This window comes from Leuciscus leuciscus, assembly GCF_965113295.1.
Source record: "Leuciscus leuciscus genome assembly, chromosome: 5".
NCBI lineage: Eukaryota > Metazoa > Chordata > Actinopteri > Cypriniformes > Leuciscidae > Leuciscus > Leuciscus leuciscus.
Window position 1 is genome coordinate 10341510 of NC_138729.1, and position 19322 is coordinate 10360831.

A 19322-nucleotide genomic window follows, 5' to 3' on the forward strand; every position below is an offset into this window, starting at 1 on the left:
CAATGCCTGTTCTCAACGGCCGTGCCCATGCATAACAAGGAGCCTACTGTGTCTTTTGTGTGAATCAGCATGCACATTGTCTCTGCCTTTTCAGGGACAGAATGAACTTCAACGGGAGAGACACGATTACATAATTCTCAGATTATTAGCGGGTGAAACACTGTGCAAAGTCTCATCAAATATGTGAAAGATTGCATTTAGATCTTTCTCAATATTTTATTTAACATCTTCTTTACAGATCAACTCTACTTGTCATTTAACATTCACCAAAATAAAAACAGGCCTGTTCATGTTCTTTAAGTGAATAAAGAAAAGAAAAAGAAAGAAAAAAGGAAAGAAAAACATTCACTGTTGGCTTGACAAAGCCTAGCCTGGAGTTTACAAAAATTGTAAACAATTTATTAAATTAAGTACTTTGAATCCAGATCTTACTAGGGGGTTGCTAGGGTGTTCTGGGTGGTTTGTAGTTAATTGCTTGGGACATAGATATGTAGCTATACGTAGGATCCACATTCGACCGCGAGACATGTCAGCGAGCCCGCCATCTTGCAACGGTCAGCGTGTTGTCACTCACAGTGAGAATCAATGATGCCACAACATTGCGCAGCTTATGGTTTTGAAACCGCAGAGATTTAAATTCCTGAAGAAATGGGATAAACTTTCTCAGGTGAGAATGTGTTGGTTTGTGTTTTTATATGTATTAACTCAATATTACATGTTTTTACTTTTACTATGGTAACTTTTTAACGTGTTAGCTGACGCCTTCGTCTTGTGTTAGTTTAGCAAAATCATCAGCCAAAGTCGATTTCATATATAGGTATTCATATATGTGTCTCACTACGTTTACAGTCAGTCAGTCAGTCAGTCAACTTGCTCTCGAATGCTCACGGACCGCTCCAATATGGCTGATGGCCACCAATGTGGCATCTATGTAGATAGTTCTATGGCTTGTGAATTCTGGTTGGTTGCGAGAGTGTTGCTATGAGTGCTAAGGTAAACTTAAAGTAATTTTTATTATTGTGCCTTAGAAAAAAATACTGGTGTGCACTGCAACAAAACATATTTTAAAATATATTATAAGATATATTTTTACATATTTTATTCTGGGACTTAAGCCTAAGGTAAAGACTTTAGCAGATGATTTTACAGGTGACGTCAGAACCCGGAAGACTAATTCACCAGGTGTTCCTTCAAGATTTTCCAATGAGGTTTTATAATGTTTTTTTCATTTTGTGAGTACAATAAAACCTGTGGTAACCAAAACTTGACGATATTTTGAGGTCTTGTTCTACAACGTTAAGTACACACACTCACACCCCAAACTTAATTAGTCTTATTTAGTTACTTATGAGAGACATACGTTTTCAAAAATAAACATAACTGCTTCAAAATTCACATTTTCGGTGTGTGTAATTTACGTTGTAGAACAAAATGTCGAAGTATCGTCAAGTTATGTTGTCGGTTTTTTGCATCCCTAGTGACCTCAACGCATATATTTCCCACACCCCCTTTCACATTGCAGTACCCAAGCCGCCTTTCCACTGCAAACGACAAACGACAGCCGTCGGACCGGAAGTCATTCATTTCCTATGGAGAGACGTACGGGAGCTGCGGGGAGTTCCGATCATATGCGTATGCGGAAATTTCGGATCCGATTTGAGCTTCGGATGCGTTGAAATATCTGAACTCCTGCGGCTAGACCGCATGCGACCGGTCGACCGGATGTGATGTATTCTAATCAAAACTATGAGCGCGAAGCTAGAATTACCAATATTTTAATACTTTAATGTAAACGCTATTCCTGCAAAATGACGGTTATTAATAATTATGGCTGAAAAAAATATTTGTATCATATTAAATCAATATTTATATTGATTAGCTCTATAAAATCGACTGTTTTTAATATATAAGATGTATTGAGGGTCATTTGTTTTGTGTGGATATATTCATGCATGCATTACATTCATTAAAATCATTAATTTTACCATTGTGAATAGCCGAGGGTAACGGTTGCATCACGACCAATTTCAAAGTTCCGTGCGACTGTGACACCAGGGGGCGAAATGCGACAATCGAATGCGAATGTCGTGCGCAGTGGAAAGGCGGAGTGAAGAGACCTTGGGCCAGATTTACTAAACAGGACAAATTAGCATGAAAGAGTAATACAAAATAAAATAAAAATAAAAATGCAATGGGAGTGCAAAGTTCAAATGCATAAGACTTTTGTTCATCTTCAGAACACAAATAAAAATATTTTTGATGAAATCTGAGCTTTCTGTCCCTCCGTTGACAGCTACGCAACTACATTTTTGACGCTTCAAAAAGGTCATAAAGAGATTGTAAAACAAATCCATATGAATTGAGGGGCTTAGTCAAAATTTTCCGAAGAGACACGATCGCTTTATATGATGAACAGATTGAATTTAGGCTTCTATTGACATGGTAAACAGAAGCTCAAGCATGTTCGCTTGACGTGCGAGAACCGATGAGGTTAATTCTCGTGTGTTACACAGCACGTTTGAGCTTCTTCAAGAACAAATTAGTTTTGTTCTCGTGCGTCAAGCAGGTTTGGTTGAGCTTATGTTTATGTTCACTGATTAATGTTTAAATGTGTATAAAAGCCTAAATTAAATCAGTTTATCATATAAAGTGATCGAGTATCTTTAGAAAATTTTGACTTAATTCATTTGGATTAGTTTTACGATCTCTTTATGAACTTTTTGAAGTGTCAAAGGGGTAGTTGTGTATGGAGAGTACAGAAAGATCTTGAGGGCAAGTAATGAAAGAATTTCCCTTTTCAGGTGATCTATCCCTTTAAATAATGGCATAAATATCAGTAAATTGACTAGCGCAAACCTTAGTATATTACACTGCTTGATTTACTCTACTCCCATAAATTTTGCGTCTGAAAGGGAAACTCCAACAAATGCATATGCAATTAGATCAGCCGCAAAAATACCCCTGTCCACGCCTTTCTAGCACAAATTTTTCACTGCGTGCCTTTACTAAATCCTGACAATAGAGTTTAAAAGCTAAAAGAGTTACTGTTAGTAAATCTGGCCCATACATAGTGTGTTAGATCAACTCAACATTCACAATATGCTTTCAAATAAAATGTGTCTTAACATGATGAAACTAAACAAGTTTGAAATGCAGAGTTTTGGAGCATAGACACATATGTGTATTTACATATTTACATACATTAATGCAAAAGTATTTGTGCAGGTCATTATCTGACTTTTTGCAGCATGTGGGCTTGGCAGACGTGGTCAGTGCATCAACATCTATATTTTTGGGGAGCCTCTGGGTTCTTGTGGAGAGGTGGATATATCCTCAGGCCTCCTGGCTGGAGACGAGGACTCAGGGGGCTGTGAGACTCGACTGGACTCTCGGATATGCGGCGAGGAAGGGGCTGGTGGGCTTTGACTGTGTCCCTTCCTCCGGCGATGGTGGGGTGGGGATTTGGTGGAGGTGCGAGGGTATCTGCGAGTGGAGCGAGCTGGAGGCTCAAGCAAGTCGGATGGAGGAGGTATTGAGCTGCAGTAGCTTGGAGGGCTGCCGCTAATGGAGCTGCATGTTTCACATGTTGACGCTGGTTCACCAGGAGGAGAATCCTGAGGATGTCAAGTACAGGAATTTACAGTCTTCACACGCCTACATCATTGCACTTTCATATTATCAAGACACGCAAAACGTCTAGGCTATTCTTGCAACACAGGTGTGATAACATCATAACCTATACTGTATATTAGAATATGTGGTGAAAACATGAATATTTATGTGTAATACAAAGAAATGTTTCTGAAGCAGTCAGGTGTTTGCGGGTTCAACCTTTGCTCTCTGACTCACAGACAGTTCTGCTGAGATAATGGACCACTCATCCACTTGAAAGACTATTTTTAACTATAAAGTGGGTGTGCTGAGAGAGGGAAATTAAATAATGATGTCATTATACCTTCTCTTTTAAGATGTAGAGTGATACAGGATTCCTCCGCTCATGATCAGTCATTATTGGGATGACATCATCTAGATATATAAATACAAATTTTTTACATGACATATAATATAAAGTTAAAGGTATAGCGGAGGATGTTTTACTTCCTGGTGGGTAGTCTAAACTATTGGTCCTCCTAATTGTCAATCATTCTGGTGAATCAATCAAACTTTTCAAAAAGTGGAGAGGGCGGGTCTTATCTAAAATTTGGAAAGATCCTCCGCTATACCTTTAATGCTCCATCACCCGTGCGACCCTACGTAGAACAAACGATTTGGAGAATTAATGGATAATAGGGGTGTAACGATATTCAAACCGAACCGACAAACCGCGATACAACAGCCACGGTTCGAACCGCGATACTCTCATGTCGAACCGAACGCGCCCCGCCCCCTGCTGCCCCGGCCCAACTCTCACATCACTTTGTCACAAAACTATTTTTTTCTTCCTTGACATTTGATTAAATAGTTATTAATGAGTACACTTTTAACAACTAATAAGAGCTGTAGTTTTACTAAATATTATTATAATATTATTTACTAAATAAAGTGCATGTCACGTGATTTGGGTGATCGATCACGCTCGAGAGTTTACATACGCACTTCAGGATGGCAACTCATATTGAGATTGAAGACCCTCCGGTCACAACCACTGACTGATACAGCAGCAACAGCAGCAGTGCTGATCACGAATCACCGACACCTGTCATCATCCAATATGATGACATATCACAGCATTTTTTAATCATCGTTTTGAGACAAATCATTGTTTGTTTTGCGAACATAATCCTCTGCCGTCTGGTCGCTTCCGCTTCAAGCCGGACTCGTCTCGCGCTAACGGTAATTCCTTTTCACTGTCCACGTTTTGATTTCGGCAAATCAATTTTAGCGAATGCAAACAACGTGATTATTGTTCATGAGTCCAACATCCAGCCACGCAAGAAAACATGTAATCTACCTGAGGGAATAATATGCTCACAAAACATTTCTGATTATTATTAATGTTTAAGACTGGTTTGTTTTTTCCCCCCCAGGATTCTATGAAGAATGTAAAGATCATAAGATATTTATTTGAAATAGAAAGCTTGTGTAACACTATAAATGTAGGCTACTGTCACTTTTGATTAACGTAATGCATCCTTGCTGAATAAAAGTAGGCAATTACTTTCTTTAATTTCTTTCCCCAAAAAAATTATCTTACAAACCTCAAACTTTTGAACTGTAGGCCTATGTATAATGTTAAAAAAGCTTTCTATTTCAGATAAATGCTGTTATTTTGAATGGTGGTTTGTTTGTAATGTGACATTTTGTTTGTATGACTTTACAATAATTTTTAGAATTAAATTGTACATAAATAGGTTAAGCAATACAAATGTGTTTGTCTGATAACCTTTTAAACATATACTTAACTGTCTGCAGACAATGAAATGATGTACATTGTGCGATGCAGTACAAATATTTTGAGTGTCCCTTGTTTTCCTATAAAGAACCACGATTGTCCCGCATTTTACTTTTCTGAAGTTGGCAACCCTACTCAGGTGTGCAGTTTATTTCTGACTAGTCAGTGGAGGCATTTATTTCATTTTAGTTAACTCAGGTGTGCTAAGTGCTCTAAAGAAAGGCTGAAGCCACTGTATAAAGTTCAGTTAATAAAGTTAAAGTTAATCTAGCGTTATTATTGCTGGTGCCCTGCCATGAACCCTGCCCCCACAGCAAACAGAACCGAACCGAACCGAACCGTGGCTCCAAAACCGTGATATGAACCGAACCGTGGCATTGGTGTATCGTTACACCCCTAATGGATAATATAATATAATATAATATAATATAATATAATATAATATAATATAATATATTGCCCCAGCGTCCTGTACTCATTATCAGCCATTATTGCTATGACATCATCATCTAAATATATAAATGGACAATCACACATGGCATAAATCTAATCTAATATAATAAATATAATATTGTCATGGTATCTTGCTGATAACAAAGAGCACGACGTATGAGATAAAATAAAAATAGTCCTTAATAAAGTTAAAATAGTCCTTAATTGTTGGTCCCACCAAGGAAACACACAGGAGATCACTTGAATAAACAATAGCACACTCTAACACTGACAAGACAGGACATGAACTGAACAAAACAGGACGTACATATACTAGAACTAAACAAGAGAACTAATGAGTTAATTAATAAGAGCCAGGTGAATTAAATGAATCAAAGAAACACATGGGAAAACTGGGTCAACTGAAAACGAGCAAACAGAAGGGGAACAATGAAAACAAAGACAGAACAGACTCTGACAGCACTCCCCCTTCCCGGAAGGCGCGGCCTCGCATCAAAACAAAGAGGGAAAAAGAGTCCAGCGGGGGTGAGCATCCTGGAGGCTGATGCAGGGCTGTAGCAGGGAATGACCAGGATGGCGCTGGCAGGATGTGAAGCCTCCAGGGCGGCGCTATTAGCATGGGGCGCCAGGAGGAGTTGGATGCTTAGGAAAACACCAGGGTAGCGCAGGTAGCTCAAGGAGCCAGGGAGGTGCAGGCAGTCCCGGGGGCCAGGGAGGTATCAGTAGTGCAGGGAGCCAGGGAGGTACTGGTAGTTCATGGAGCCAGGGAGGTGCAGGTAGTGCCGGGAGCCAGGGAGGTGCCGGTAGCTCAGGGAGTCAGGGAGGGTGCAGGTAGTCCTGGGAGCCAGGGAGGTGCAGGCAATTCCGTGAGCCAAGGCGGTGCTGGTAGCTCAGAGAGCCAGGGAGGGTGCAGGCAATTCCGTGAGCCAGGGTGGTGCTGGTAGCTCAGGGAGTCAGGGAGGGTGCAGGCAATTCTGTGAGCCAGGGTGGTGCTGGTAGCTCAGGGAGTCAGGGAGGGTGCAGGCAATTCCGTGAGCCAGGGTGGTGCTGGTAGCTCATGGAGTCAGGGAGGGTGCAGGTAGTCCTGGGGGCCAGGGAGGTAATGGCAGTGCAGGGAACCAGGGAGGTGCCGGTAGCTCAGGTAGCCAAGGAGGTACAGGTAATTCTGGGAGCCAGGAAGGCTCGGCCTCCGTGGCCTTGCCACGGGAGCTTGGCTCGGCCACTATAGTTAGGGACATATAGCCCCGCCCCCCAAAACAAAATTTCTTGGGAGGAGCTATGGGGTTGTGAACCGGAGCGGATTCTGGAGCGGGCTCATGCGGGCTGGAGCCATCACTGGACTCTGGCCAGGGGCTGGAGTGGATATGTGTGTGGCCCAAACACACATAATAACAGCAACATACTGTAAATGGTAAGGACTACCTATTCAATTCCACCAGGGCAGACAGGAAGGGCTGGCTCTGGAATTTCACTCACTAGAATGGACAGGGGAAATTTCACTCACAGGAATGGACTAGGGGATTTCTCTCACTGTCTCAGGAACAGACTTGGGAGTGGACTCTGGAGTGGAGGTCCTGATGGTAAGGTCCGTGGAGGGCTTGGGCGCAGGCTTGGGGTTTGCTGGAGTGCCCAAACATTTTCGGGGTGGGACTGGATGACAGCTGGGAATGTCCTCATTCATTTCCTCAATAACAAAATCAGAACCATTCAACCAGAGGACATAATTAATATATTATATTCAACCCAAAAAAGAGCTGCTTTTACCAGGAAAAAGAAACTGATACAGTTCATCATTCAGTCCCTCCTGAAAACAATCCTAGAGCATATGAGTGCTCCAGCTCACCAGATTGTAACAATGCAAAAACTCCTCCACATATTGTTCCAGGGGCCTACCGCTCTGTTGGAGGGAGAAGAGAAGGTGATCTTCAGCTAGACTCTGTAGCTCAGCCCATTTCACTGTCTTTTGGTCCTGTCTTCTGTCACCGTATGTGGCTGATAACAAAGAGCACGACAAAGGAGATACTCAAAATAGTCTTTACTTGTTGATTCCACCAAGGAAACACACATGCGATCACTTGAAGAAACAGAATAGCACATTCTAACACTGACAAGACAGGACCATGAACAGAACAAAACAGGGAGCATTTATACTAGAACTAAATGAGGGAACTAATGAGTTAATTAACAAGGGCCAGGTGAATGAGATGAATCAAAGAAACACATTGGAAAACTGGGTCAACTGAAAACGAGCAAAGAGAAGACGAATCAGTAAAATAAGCTTGTTAGCCCAGGGTGCATTTACTCTGATGAACATTTGATATGGACAGCAAATCAATATTAAATAACAACATAATTACACTGAATACATACCCTCGGGCTTGACGTCATGATACCTGATGTGGTGGTTTTGAGGAATGGATCTTGGTATAATAGTTTTAGACTTCTGTTTTTTTGATCTGGCAATGAAAGGATTTATGGTGACATGTGAATTTACACTAATATTGTTAACTTAATGATGGATGAGTGAAAAAAAAGAAAAATAGGTTTATACTTTTTTGATGGCCTCCAGCAAGCACACACAGTTACAAGGGTGACGAGGACGAAGATGCCGACTGTAGACAGTATGATATAAAGGGAGCTCCTTTCTGGAAACAAGAACATTTTCAGCCATTTTGTTTCTTAAAGAACTGCAAATATTACATAAACATATCTATGAAGTATATAATACAGTATCAATGTATTTTAAAATGATTGCTTATGTTAACATTTTCCCATTCTTACTGTAAACCGTGAGTTTCACTGGCAGACTTCTCATGCTACTAATTGGGTTCTCCACCATACAACTGTAGACATCATCATCAACCATCTGAACGCGTGTGATGGTCACGACCTTCTGGTCCGTTGACAGCACCAGACGGGTCTCATTTAATAATGGATGGCCACCTTTTGCCCAGCTATAGGTAGTCTTTGTGCCCGTGTCATGAGTGCAATTTATCGTGAAATTCTCTGTCAGTTCCAGAACAGTGGAAGTGACCATGTGGACGTGTGGCTTAGAGATTGGCTCTGGTAAAACATCAACCAAGATGTTATTGGTATGATTTAATGAGATCAAAATGATTCCCAAATATCTACAATGTCCGATTTTTTCCCCAAAAGTTTCATAAACTAGAGTCTTACCATCTACCGTCAGGTCGATGCTGCCCTCTCCAGTGAAGGTGTCATCGGTGATGGAGATCTCTACTTCATAAGTGCCCTCATCAGACAGCCTGAGGTTATGCAGCAGCAGTGTACCATTCTCAAACACAAGGATACGGTCTCTGTATTCCGGCCGCAGATTACCAATGATCTCCGTGCCAATGGACTGGACCACTGTAACAGGTTTGTCCCTCTTCAGCTGCCATTTGATTACAGGAGGATCCAGACTTCTGCTTGAGTATCGGACAGAGAGCAGAGCTTCTCCACCGACTGTCCCTCTGATCAGCGTCTCAAAACTGGTAATGTTCACCCCCTGAACACATGCTGTGAAATGAACATCTATTAAACATCTGATTTATGAGATTAATGTTAGTTTGTCAAAATGTGACGAGATCAAGTCAGCTGCTGTGGCATCATTATCAAGTTCATAAACAGTCATTACCTGATCTTGTGCTGACTGCACTCAAAACAAATGTATGCATAAATTTAAGGTGGTTACACTTCATTTTAGAGTTAGTTTTAAGATTTGGGTTTGGTTTAGGGTTAGTTGCATGCAATTATGTTTAATTTACTGTTATTACTACAGTAAGTTCATGTAACATATTTAACAAGGACACTGCAAAATAAAGTGTTACCAGTAAAACAAAACAAAAAGAGTTTGAATTGCAAATAAAATGTGATAGTTGTCAGTCATACACAAATGGAACAGGAAAGAAACAGGTAAAATTTCTACACAATAACTATGTTTATATTTATCATTAGTAAATCTAATTTGTTTTTATTCAACTAATTGAATATTGCTTGTTCTACAGCTAGCATTTTTAAACCATGTTCATACTTTTTAACTGAATAAATGTAATTGTATCCCAAATGAACAGATTTATGCTGACGGCAATTTGAATAAATGTATTTTAAAAATATGATTATTTAATTAAAATCAAATGGATGCAAATAGTTAACAATAAACTATGCCATGTTTTGTTTTTTGTACAGAAATCTTACCTGTTTTAATTATGACTGACAAATATGCATCATATTAAGTGTATTCATTTGTTGTTAAAACTGTGTAACCCAAATGGATGGAAATTTCATGCGCAATTCAAATACAAAAATCTTAAATTTAAAGTATAGTATTGTACTTGCATAGTGCTTTTTTAACTAAAAACAAAACAAAGACGAACCCACAAGTATTCTATTCAATTAATTGAAACATTTTTGTTTCCCCCAACATGCATCACATGCCACAAACTTTCTTGCATCCAACTAATGGCCATGTGGTGTAAAAGTTGTGTGGTGGGTAAAGCTCAGGTTTCGTAATCAGAAGATTAATGGTTTGATCCACACAAGGAGTGACCCATGCATGAGCCATTATGCTTTTGAGCAAAGCACTTCACCTCAGGCTCCTCCAGAAGGACTGAACCTGTAGTAAGTGCACTGTAGGACACTAGGGATTAAAGTGTCTGATATATGACTGATGCAATTTAACACAGTAGAGAAATCATGACATTTTAAAGTAAATTCAGCATTTCAGTCTTTAATGTCTTTAAAGTTGCTATGCAAAGGAAGTAGCGACATCTTTGTAGTGACTTCTGATCTGAGTGAAACAGATTATTGAAAATAAATTAGGACGGGGACTTGGTTCTATGCATTGAGTGTTGATTGGTTGGAGATATAATGCAAGCTTGAGGTCGACTGCAAGAAAGGGGCAGAGTTTTGGACAAAATGATTGGAGAAGTCCAACATACATCATCAGAGAGAAGTCTGTCACTTCACAGAAAGATTCAGTTGAGGACATTTTGATTAAACATTACAAGCTATTTAATAATAATAATAAACCTTCATAATAAGATAAATAACATGCATTTATGAATTTCCATTTTATTCAGACTTTAAGTTCCATATGTGTTCACTTTTGATGATTGTTCATTAGTTCATGTAGATTTAGCGTTCCCCTTATTATTGTTTCCACACATACAGGGAAGATACACTTAATGTGTCAGTTTGTTAAGGCCTCTCCCTGCCTTCTGTCTAACTTCACTGCAATCATGTGCAAATGAAGCCATAATAATACTCATCAGATCCCTTTGCCAGACAGAAAAACACCATAACCTTCATACAGGACACTTGCACAGCTTTAAACACCCTTTACAACTCTTTCAGATATTGATGAGTCAAATCACATATGTAATAGCAAATGGTCAGGTGCAGGCCAAAAATGGATCACAAGTCTGTTCTGATAGGCTCACAGACAGATAACAAATAACAAAATCCAACTAACTAGTAATTGTAGCAATATACACTACTGCTTAAAGGTTTGGGGTTGGTAAAATGTCCTTATGCTTTTGAAAGAAGTCTTCTAGGCTCACCTAGGCAGCATTCATTTGATTAAAAAAACAATACAAATATTGTGAAATATTTACATGTATGGTCACATCTATGTTTCAATGTGTTGTGTCAAAGTCCTGTGACCTAGTTTTCCCCAGTCTGTTTAATTAGTTATGTCATTAACAGGTTAATTAACTAATTAAGTTCTTTTGTTTTCTTTGTTTACTGAAACCCTCAATTCTCCCAGTCTCTGTCCATTCTCATTAATGTTTGTGTGGTTTTCTCCTGCGTTGCTCCTGGTTCCTGAGTGTTTGTGATTAAAGTCTGTTTACTGGAATTATTCCTTGTTGTGTGAGTTTCCGATATACCATGTTACGTAACAATAATATTATTACCAAAAATAAATAAATAAAATAAAAATAATAATAATTCTAAAAGCCATTACTTCAGTCTTCAGTATCACATGATCCTTCAGAAATCATTCTAATGGTGATTTGCTGCTCAAGATATATTTTTTAATTATTAGCAATGTTAAAAACATTTGTGCTGTTTAACATTTTTGTGGATTTTGTTTTACAGGATTATTTGATGAATAGAAGTTTTAAAAAGCATTTATTTGAAATAAAAATCTTTTGCAATATTATACAGTATATATCTTACTGTCTCATTTTACCAATTGAAGGCATTCTTGCAAAATCAAGCATTAATTTCTTTGAAGGAGCTTTTGTATTTTGAGCCATGCAAACAACCCAGACTTTAAATATAGGTTCACACATCAATTTTCCTTATCAGCCTGTCATTTATGCCATTCATGATAATATTAAATTTCAAATATCAATGCTTCATTAAAAAAAGTTTTGTTTTACTTCTGTTCTGTACAATAAATATTTTTAGTGGATCACTTTTTAAAGCCTTAAGTCATTTAATGTAAAGTGTCCTCTTTCTCTGATAACCAGCATAATAAAGCCTGTGTGGAAACAGCCCATCTCCCTGGTAACTGCTTACAGTATGAAAGGTCTGCCAACGATGAGAACACAAAAGCTTGAATTGTTTGGCCCAATTTCCTGGAATGAAAAGGGCCCACAGAGCGACAAACAATCCATGTGATGAGATGAAAAGTGACACACGGGGCTCCTGTGGCTTTGCTGATGACAACATTGGCCAATTGTACAACACAAACAGCTTTTAAAGTAGTCATGATGTGAGGATAGCAATGGGGTTTCATGATGTTGTAAATAGGAATATGAAGTACAGTAGTCCATACATCTTTGTCCTTCTAGTTAATAATTGTCTCAATGCTGCTATCTGCTCTGACAGTAGATCCGGATAGGCAAACACTCACAGAGCACAGAAACCTACAGCATCTTTTATTTTATTTCTTTTTTTTATTTTATTTGGGTGTGGTTGCAATATTCCAGGAATTTTTCAATAAATCAAGTCACACTTAAAATTAATGAATGTCATTGCATTATACATCGAGATTTCAAACCATTTATTAAAGAAAGCAATATATAACATTTTGGGGTAACACTTTACGTCGGCGGTCCACTTTAGACATTTTACTAACTATAAGTATCTTTGCAACTACAAGTCAACTAACACTCATTAGAGTATTCGTACTGTCTGCTTAATATCTAATACTTTATTTTGATGGTCCCCCAACAGACTATAAGTCTGTTATAAGTTCACTGACAATAAGTAACTCTGCAACAACATGCCAACTTATTCTACTAACCCGAACCCTAAGACCTAACAGTCTACTAACATTCTACTAGTCTACTAATACTCTAATGAGAGTTAGTTGACATGTAGTTACAGAGTTACATAGTTATAGAATGTCTAAAGTAGATCATTGAAATAAAGTGTTACCAATTTGGGTAGCCAACCGTCTATCACAATGACACCAGTTATTGTTTACGAAATACAAAACTAAAAAAGTTGACTAGTTAAAATAAAATAAAATAAAAAAATAGAAAGCTTTAGAATTATTTGTTTGCCACTTGATTTCATATTTTGTTATCTGCTATGGAATTCATACACTACAAGTGTGGCAGAAGTGTCCAAATTCTGTATATTGTGGTCTAATCAATAATATGGTGGTTATTTTCTGGTTTCTACTCATTACAGCACATGCAATAACATTGAAGTCCTTGAAATATCTTATACAAAATAGACAATATAAAACTTTTTTTTAACCTGCAGCCAGCGCTACGCCATAAGCTCTCGGTCAAGGCCAACAATGGAGCGTTGTCATTGAATATAAATGTACATTTATCCCTCTTACCTGAGTGAATCAGAAGGATGAAGAGGAGAGGTGCTGCAAAAGCAGCTGATGCCCAAGAGAAAGACTCCTTCTCTGCCTTCATCTTGGGTCTAACTTTCACAGTCTTCCCAAAACAATTAGCATGATTTGTTCACTCTGAGCCTGTCCCCCAACTCAGAGTCCTGCCATTCCTTTCGAGGCTGGGCTATGCCATGCAGCTGACAAACGCACACGCAAAAACAAAAACACGCACAGACGTGCAGTCACACACACATGTGCATGTGTACATGCTTTCACACAACCAGTGCAACATGATAGCATGTTTGTGAGTCATTGAATGGGTCTGTTTGTGTAAGGGGGAGAAAGGGGTGGTAATATATGTGTGGGGTGGTTGTTGTTGCTTCACGGTCTGACTGTTTATTGTATTTTACTAATGCATTTTCCTTGAGTAAATAATAGGTAACACTTTATAATAACTGCACGCTATTAATCATTAGTTAAGCATTAGTAAACAGTTAATTCGTCATTTATAAAGCATTAGACATCAATAAGCAGTTTATAAATACAGTGATAAATGCTTTGTTCTTGATTTATAAGCATATGTATAATGTGTTTAATAATTGTATTTTCATACTTTATTAATGATCAATTTTAATGCAGTATTGCATTATTTACAAACCGGTTATTTAGGAGTTGTCAGTGGTTCATAATATCACTTAGAACAGGGGTTCCCAAACTTTTCCATGACAAGGCCCCCCAAATACTACTAGGTTCTGGCCAAGGCCCCCCTTTTGCAGGATGTGTTATTGAACCCATCGACAATACTGCGGCAAATGTAGAAATAAATAAATAAAACAAGGTGAACATCAGATTATGTGATGGTGTTTGATACCAGCCAATCAGAAAGATTATAGAGATGAACCGATTACAATTTTCAAGACCGATTCCGATTTTTCATTGAGTTTGACCTGCCGATACAGATTTTAGCCGATTCTGATTTCATTTTTTCTAACCACTTTACAGCACACACAAATATTTATTTTCTATAAATATATTTTTTTTATAAAACACCACTTTTACCCAAACTGATTAATAAAAACAAGTTTAAATGGGTACATTTTCTATAAATATTTTTGAGTCTTCATTTTCTTTTCTGACATAGCCTACTCCAGTTCTTGTTAAAACACACTATAGCCTACATGCAAATTATGTGCATTTTTGGTACTTTTTGTGTGAAATCATATTTATTTTGTCCATCAAAAGTGTGCTTTCGCTTTAATTGAGCGTGAGCAGCGCAGCAAAAATAGACAGCGCCGAAACCCTCCGCTTCATACTGCTCACGGCACGCGACGCTCCTGCTTGACGCTCACGCGCTGCTCCTGCTCGCGGTGTGAATGCACTCACTGAACATGCACGGCGAAAAAAAAATTGCGCCGCTCGCGGTCTGAAACGGCCGTAATTCACAAGGTTTCCTACATGTGCGTTCTGTGTGCACGTGTGATGCTGATGTTACGCAATGTTAATCATGCGGCGCCCGAGTGCATTTGAATCGGCATATGTCAGACTGAAAATCGCCCGAAAATCTGCCAATTCTGGTCACCAGCCGATCAATCAGTTCATCTCTAAAAGATTAGCATTAAAAGTATAATGTTCAGATAGGCTATGCAACAAATTTATTATAATGTTATTTCATAACAATACTCATATTAACACTTTTTTTTGTGTGACGTTTTTTAACTTTTTTTTCGCTTTTTTTTCCAACTTGCTGCGGCCCCCCTGGCGCCCCCTGGCGGCCCCCCAGGGGGCCGCGGCCCCCAGTTTGAAAACCCCTGACTTAGAAAGTGTAAGTAAATGATGAATAAACTGTTTAAATACAAAATATTATTCAGACATATAGTAATAGTTACTTAGTGTGTTAATAAATGCTTTATTAACATGTATTTCTACTGTAATTCATGGTTAATTCAGGTAGTTATAAAGCATTTAGTAGTGGTCAGTTAACTATTTTTGTGAGCTCATCTAAAGTGAGGACTAGTTCTGCCTTGTAAAGCATTTACAAAGGAGATTTAAAGGCTGTTCAATATTTTTATGTTCTGTATCACTGTGTTGTGTTGTTTCCTTTTTCTGTTTAGAAGATCAGTGAGCCTTTAAATCTTAAATCTTACAAAGCATAAATAGTCCTCACTTTAGATGAGCTCACAAAATAGTTAACTGACCACTACTGAATGCTTTATAACTACCTGAATCTACTACATTTACTTAAACTAAGTGATCTTATTAATTAATGACAACACCTAGTTTGTAAATAATGGTAAATAATGTAACTGGTTTGTAAATAATGCTATACTTCATTTAGAAATGATAAATTGATCATTAATAAAGTATGAAAATACAATTATTAAACACATTATAGATAATAAATCAAGATATTATAAATCAAGAATAAAGCATTTATAGCTGTATTTATAAACTGCTTATTAATGTATATTAATGCTTTATACATGACGAATTAACTGTTTACTAATGTTTAACTAATGGTTAATAGCATGCAGTTATTATAAAGTGTTACCGAGTAATATATACAATAATTATTATAATAAAGAACTGGATTCTTTAAAAAAAGATAATTGTGCAACAAAACCATAATTAAAACTTAGATGAATGAAAATAATGGGAAAATAACAATATCAAAAGGAGCTGTAAGACTTTGGAGTATATGCCTCTCCTGATAGACTTAAAAAAAAAAAAAAAAAAAAAAATTCATAAAGACAATCCAAATAGACATTACTTTTTGTATTGTTGCTTCATGATCTCCCTCCCCCAATAGGATGGGGAGAGCAGGCAAAATAAGATAAGGGAGGAAATTCATATTTAAGTTGATATAGGATCTGACTTACCATTATAAAGGCATATAAAGAAACAGAACCAATGATTTTAGATTGTGCAGATGGATAGTTGGTATTTTTTGAATGCATTTACTTGAATGCAAAGGTAATTTGCATAGTTTTAGATTCTGTGACTAGTTGCAGTTTTCTTTAGTTAGTAATTTTTTTCTGGCAAAAATGTAAGTATTACACAGTATATATATATATATATATATATATAATATATATATATATATATATATATATATATATATATATATATATATATATATATATATATATATATATATATATATATATATATATATGCGCGTATGTACTATATGCGTCCAAGTAATCCATATGTCTTATATGAAACACAGCATTAATCTGAATTTAAACCAGCCCCCTGGTATAAACCTCGATTTAGTTCTGGAGTAGCTTCCTCCAGGAAACCATCTTATTAAGCTCTATAGACTAAGTCTAGGACTATTTATTTGTTTTAAAGATTCTGTTAATCTGGTTTAAAAGGCCATTTTAGTCTAAGATTAAATCTCTATTCGGCAAACCTCCCTTTTTAAATGTACTGTCAGTGATTTGGCATTTATTCCCAATGCTTTATTTCACTGAATTTATTTTATATGAGCTTATATAAGTTTCACCTAAATAAGTTGGCGATCAGACATAACAAAGACACAATCAGTTCAACATTTTCTGATTATTAGTCATTCTCTTAAAACCTTTGTATGATACACATTTATACATCTCTCCACTTGTCTCTATACAACTTTTTTTGTTTTTTGTTTGTCTAGTTGTCTGGCTGCATTAATCTCTTTGGTTGTGTTTTATCAATCGAAAAGATTTTGATTGGCAGAATTCCCAGCAACTTTACAGATGCTTTTCAATGACAACTTTTTAAGCACTTTATAGTATGTAGACAGCTGGGGTTCCATAGGGCATGTTTATACAATGCTGCCCTCCACTGGCTTGAAAGCACCAAATTGACCCCTCCTTTTCTATCTCACTACAAAATGGACAGTGTCCCTTCAGGGTCTCCATATTGACTTTTACTGTATCTTTAATAAAATACATTGATAAAACAGGGCACAGAAGACACTACAGGTTAGAAGCCTAAAAGTGAAGGGAACCTTATCAAAAATGACATTCACATCTATATGTTCACATTTCACTTTCATTAATACACATACAATAAAGGGAGTAATTAAGCCAGTTAAGCGACTAATTCATTTTCTGTAATAAGTCAGTGTGGGTGTAATGACCTCTTATCATTAACAGGCTTGTACTTGTTAGCATGAACATGGTTTCTGTACTAAACAAAAGGCATATTTACCAACAAAAGGAGAGATGCAAGGCGAACATATGAGCCTACAGAAGCAGGAGGAAACACTGTGGCAGATTTTGTCTGTGTTGCCATTGGAAACCTGAGTGAAATTCATATTTCATAACTCTCCCACCCCCGGCTGAGTCCCTGGACGTGTCAGAGTGAGTGGGAGCCGACGTGGGTGTAAAGTGGGCTCAGAGGCTCCAAAGCAACTTAAGGCTCTCATCCCACAGCGCAACACAGAGCAGGATATTCAGTTACTGCTCGTGGATTCAGACATGCTGGGGTTGTTGCTATGCTGAATTCCTTGAGTTGTGATTTGCTTTGATATGAACCATTTGCCCTTAGGCACCTATTTTTGAGAATGGCTCTTGAAGAAATATTTTTGGAAAATAGTATTTTTTAGGTGTGTCATTATGTGAAAGAAAATGATAGGTTTCCTGATCACACTTCTCTGATATGCACAAGGAAGTTTTGTTCATTTCATTCGGAGATGAAATACCACACAGCACAAACTCTCTCAGTTCTACACTGTAAAAAAATGCCATGTAACCTAAATATGTGCCTAATGTGGTAATATATAAATTAGCAATGTTAAACAAAAATAAAATACATTCACACATACATACAAGAGACTGAATCATCCAGAGCAAATCTCTCCAATTGATCAGCAAGATTCTACTAGAAATGTGGCTGATCATTGACGCTATCATGGACAGCAGTGCAAAGTTGATTGTGCTCATTTGATCTAATATTTTATAGTTTTTAAAATTGTTGTAGATTTAAGTAGCAAACGTGAATCGCTAAAATTATTGAATATATTTTGAGACAAAGGTCTTAATGATTTTCAGTTTTGTTCAAGGTAAATGAAGCAACAGTCTTTCAATAACAGAAGAATATGTAAAAGTATATTATTTGGGGTAAAAGGCACCCTTGCTGTTGGGGCGAAAGGCACAATTAGGCCTACTTGATATGATAAATAGCATGGCAGACTTTTCCATTTGTTGACATGGTTAGTGTTACGATCTGCTCCGAGACACAAAGGTTTAGATCCAAACGCAGCTTTATTGTATGGGGCAATCCAGAGGCGTAATCCAATGTACAGGCAAAGGTCATACACAGACAGGCAGTCAAAACAAACAAACAAACAAACAAACAAACAGGGACCAGAGGCAAGAGAGTAATCCAGGGAACAGGGCAAGATATCCAAATAAACCAAAAGACAAGAAACCAGGGAAAACGCTCGGAATTGCAGTGTAGCACTTAAACAAGACTTCACGGTGAGTGAATGAACATGGTATAAATAGACTGAGACTAGCAGGATGATGAGACACAGGTGAATACAATCAGTGAATGAGGTACAGGTGAATGTGATCAGTGATAAGTGATGAGTCCGGGCAGTGAGTTATGGGAAATGTAGTTTGTGAGTGATAGTCTTATGTGGAGTGCCCTCTGGTGGCTCTCAAGGGCACTCCAGCTGGTGACCAT

At 37.7% G+C, this 19322-nt stretch overlaps 1 protein-coding gene across 2 annotated transcripts; it reads right to left on the reverse strand.

Moving 5' to 3' along the window:
* Positions 1-91: 91 nt before the first annotated feature.
* On the reverse strand, positions 92-13911 carry hepacamb (hepatic and glial cell adhesion molecule b). Of its 2 annotated transcripts, XM_082169712.1 has the most exons (8): positions 13650-13911; positions 9023-9364; positions 8627-8908; positions 8397-8490; positions 8216-8301; positions 7739-7837; positions 3956-4026; positions 92-3614 (listed from the first exon to the last, which is right to left on the reverse strand). In XM_082169712.1, the coding sequence occupies exons 1-8, from the start codon at positions 13729-13731 to the stop codon at positions 3285-3287; spliced, it is 1386 nt and encodes a 461-aa protein (XP_082025838.1). In that variant the 5' UTR covers positions 13732-13911; the 3' UTR covers positions 92-3284. The 2 variants fall into 2 exon arrangements, with proteins under 2 accessions (XP_082025838.1, XP_082025839.1); XM_082169713.1 differs by lacking the exon at positions 7739-7837 and having other exon boundaries at positions 13650-13910.
* Positions 13912-19322: the final 5411 nt, after the last annotated feature.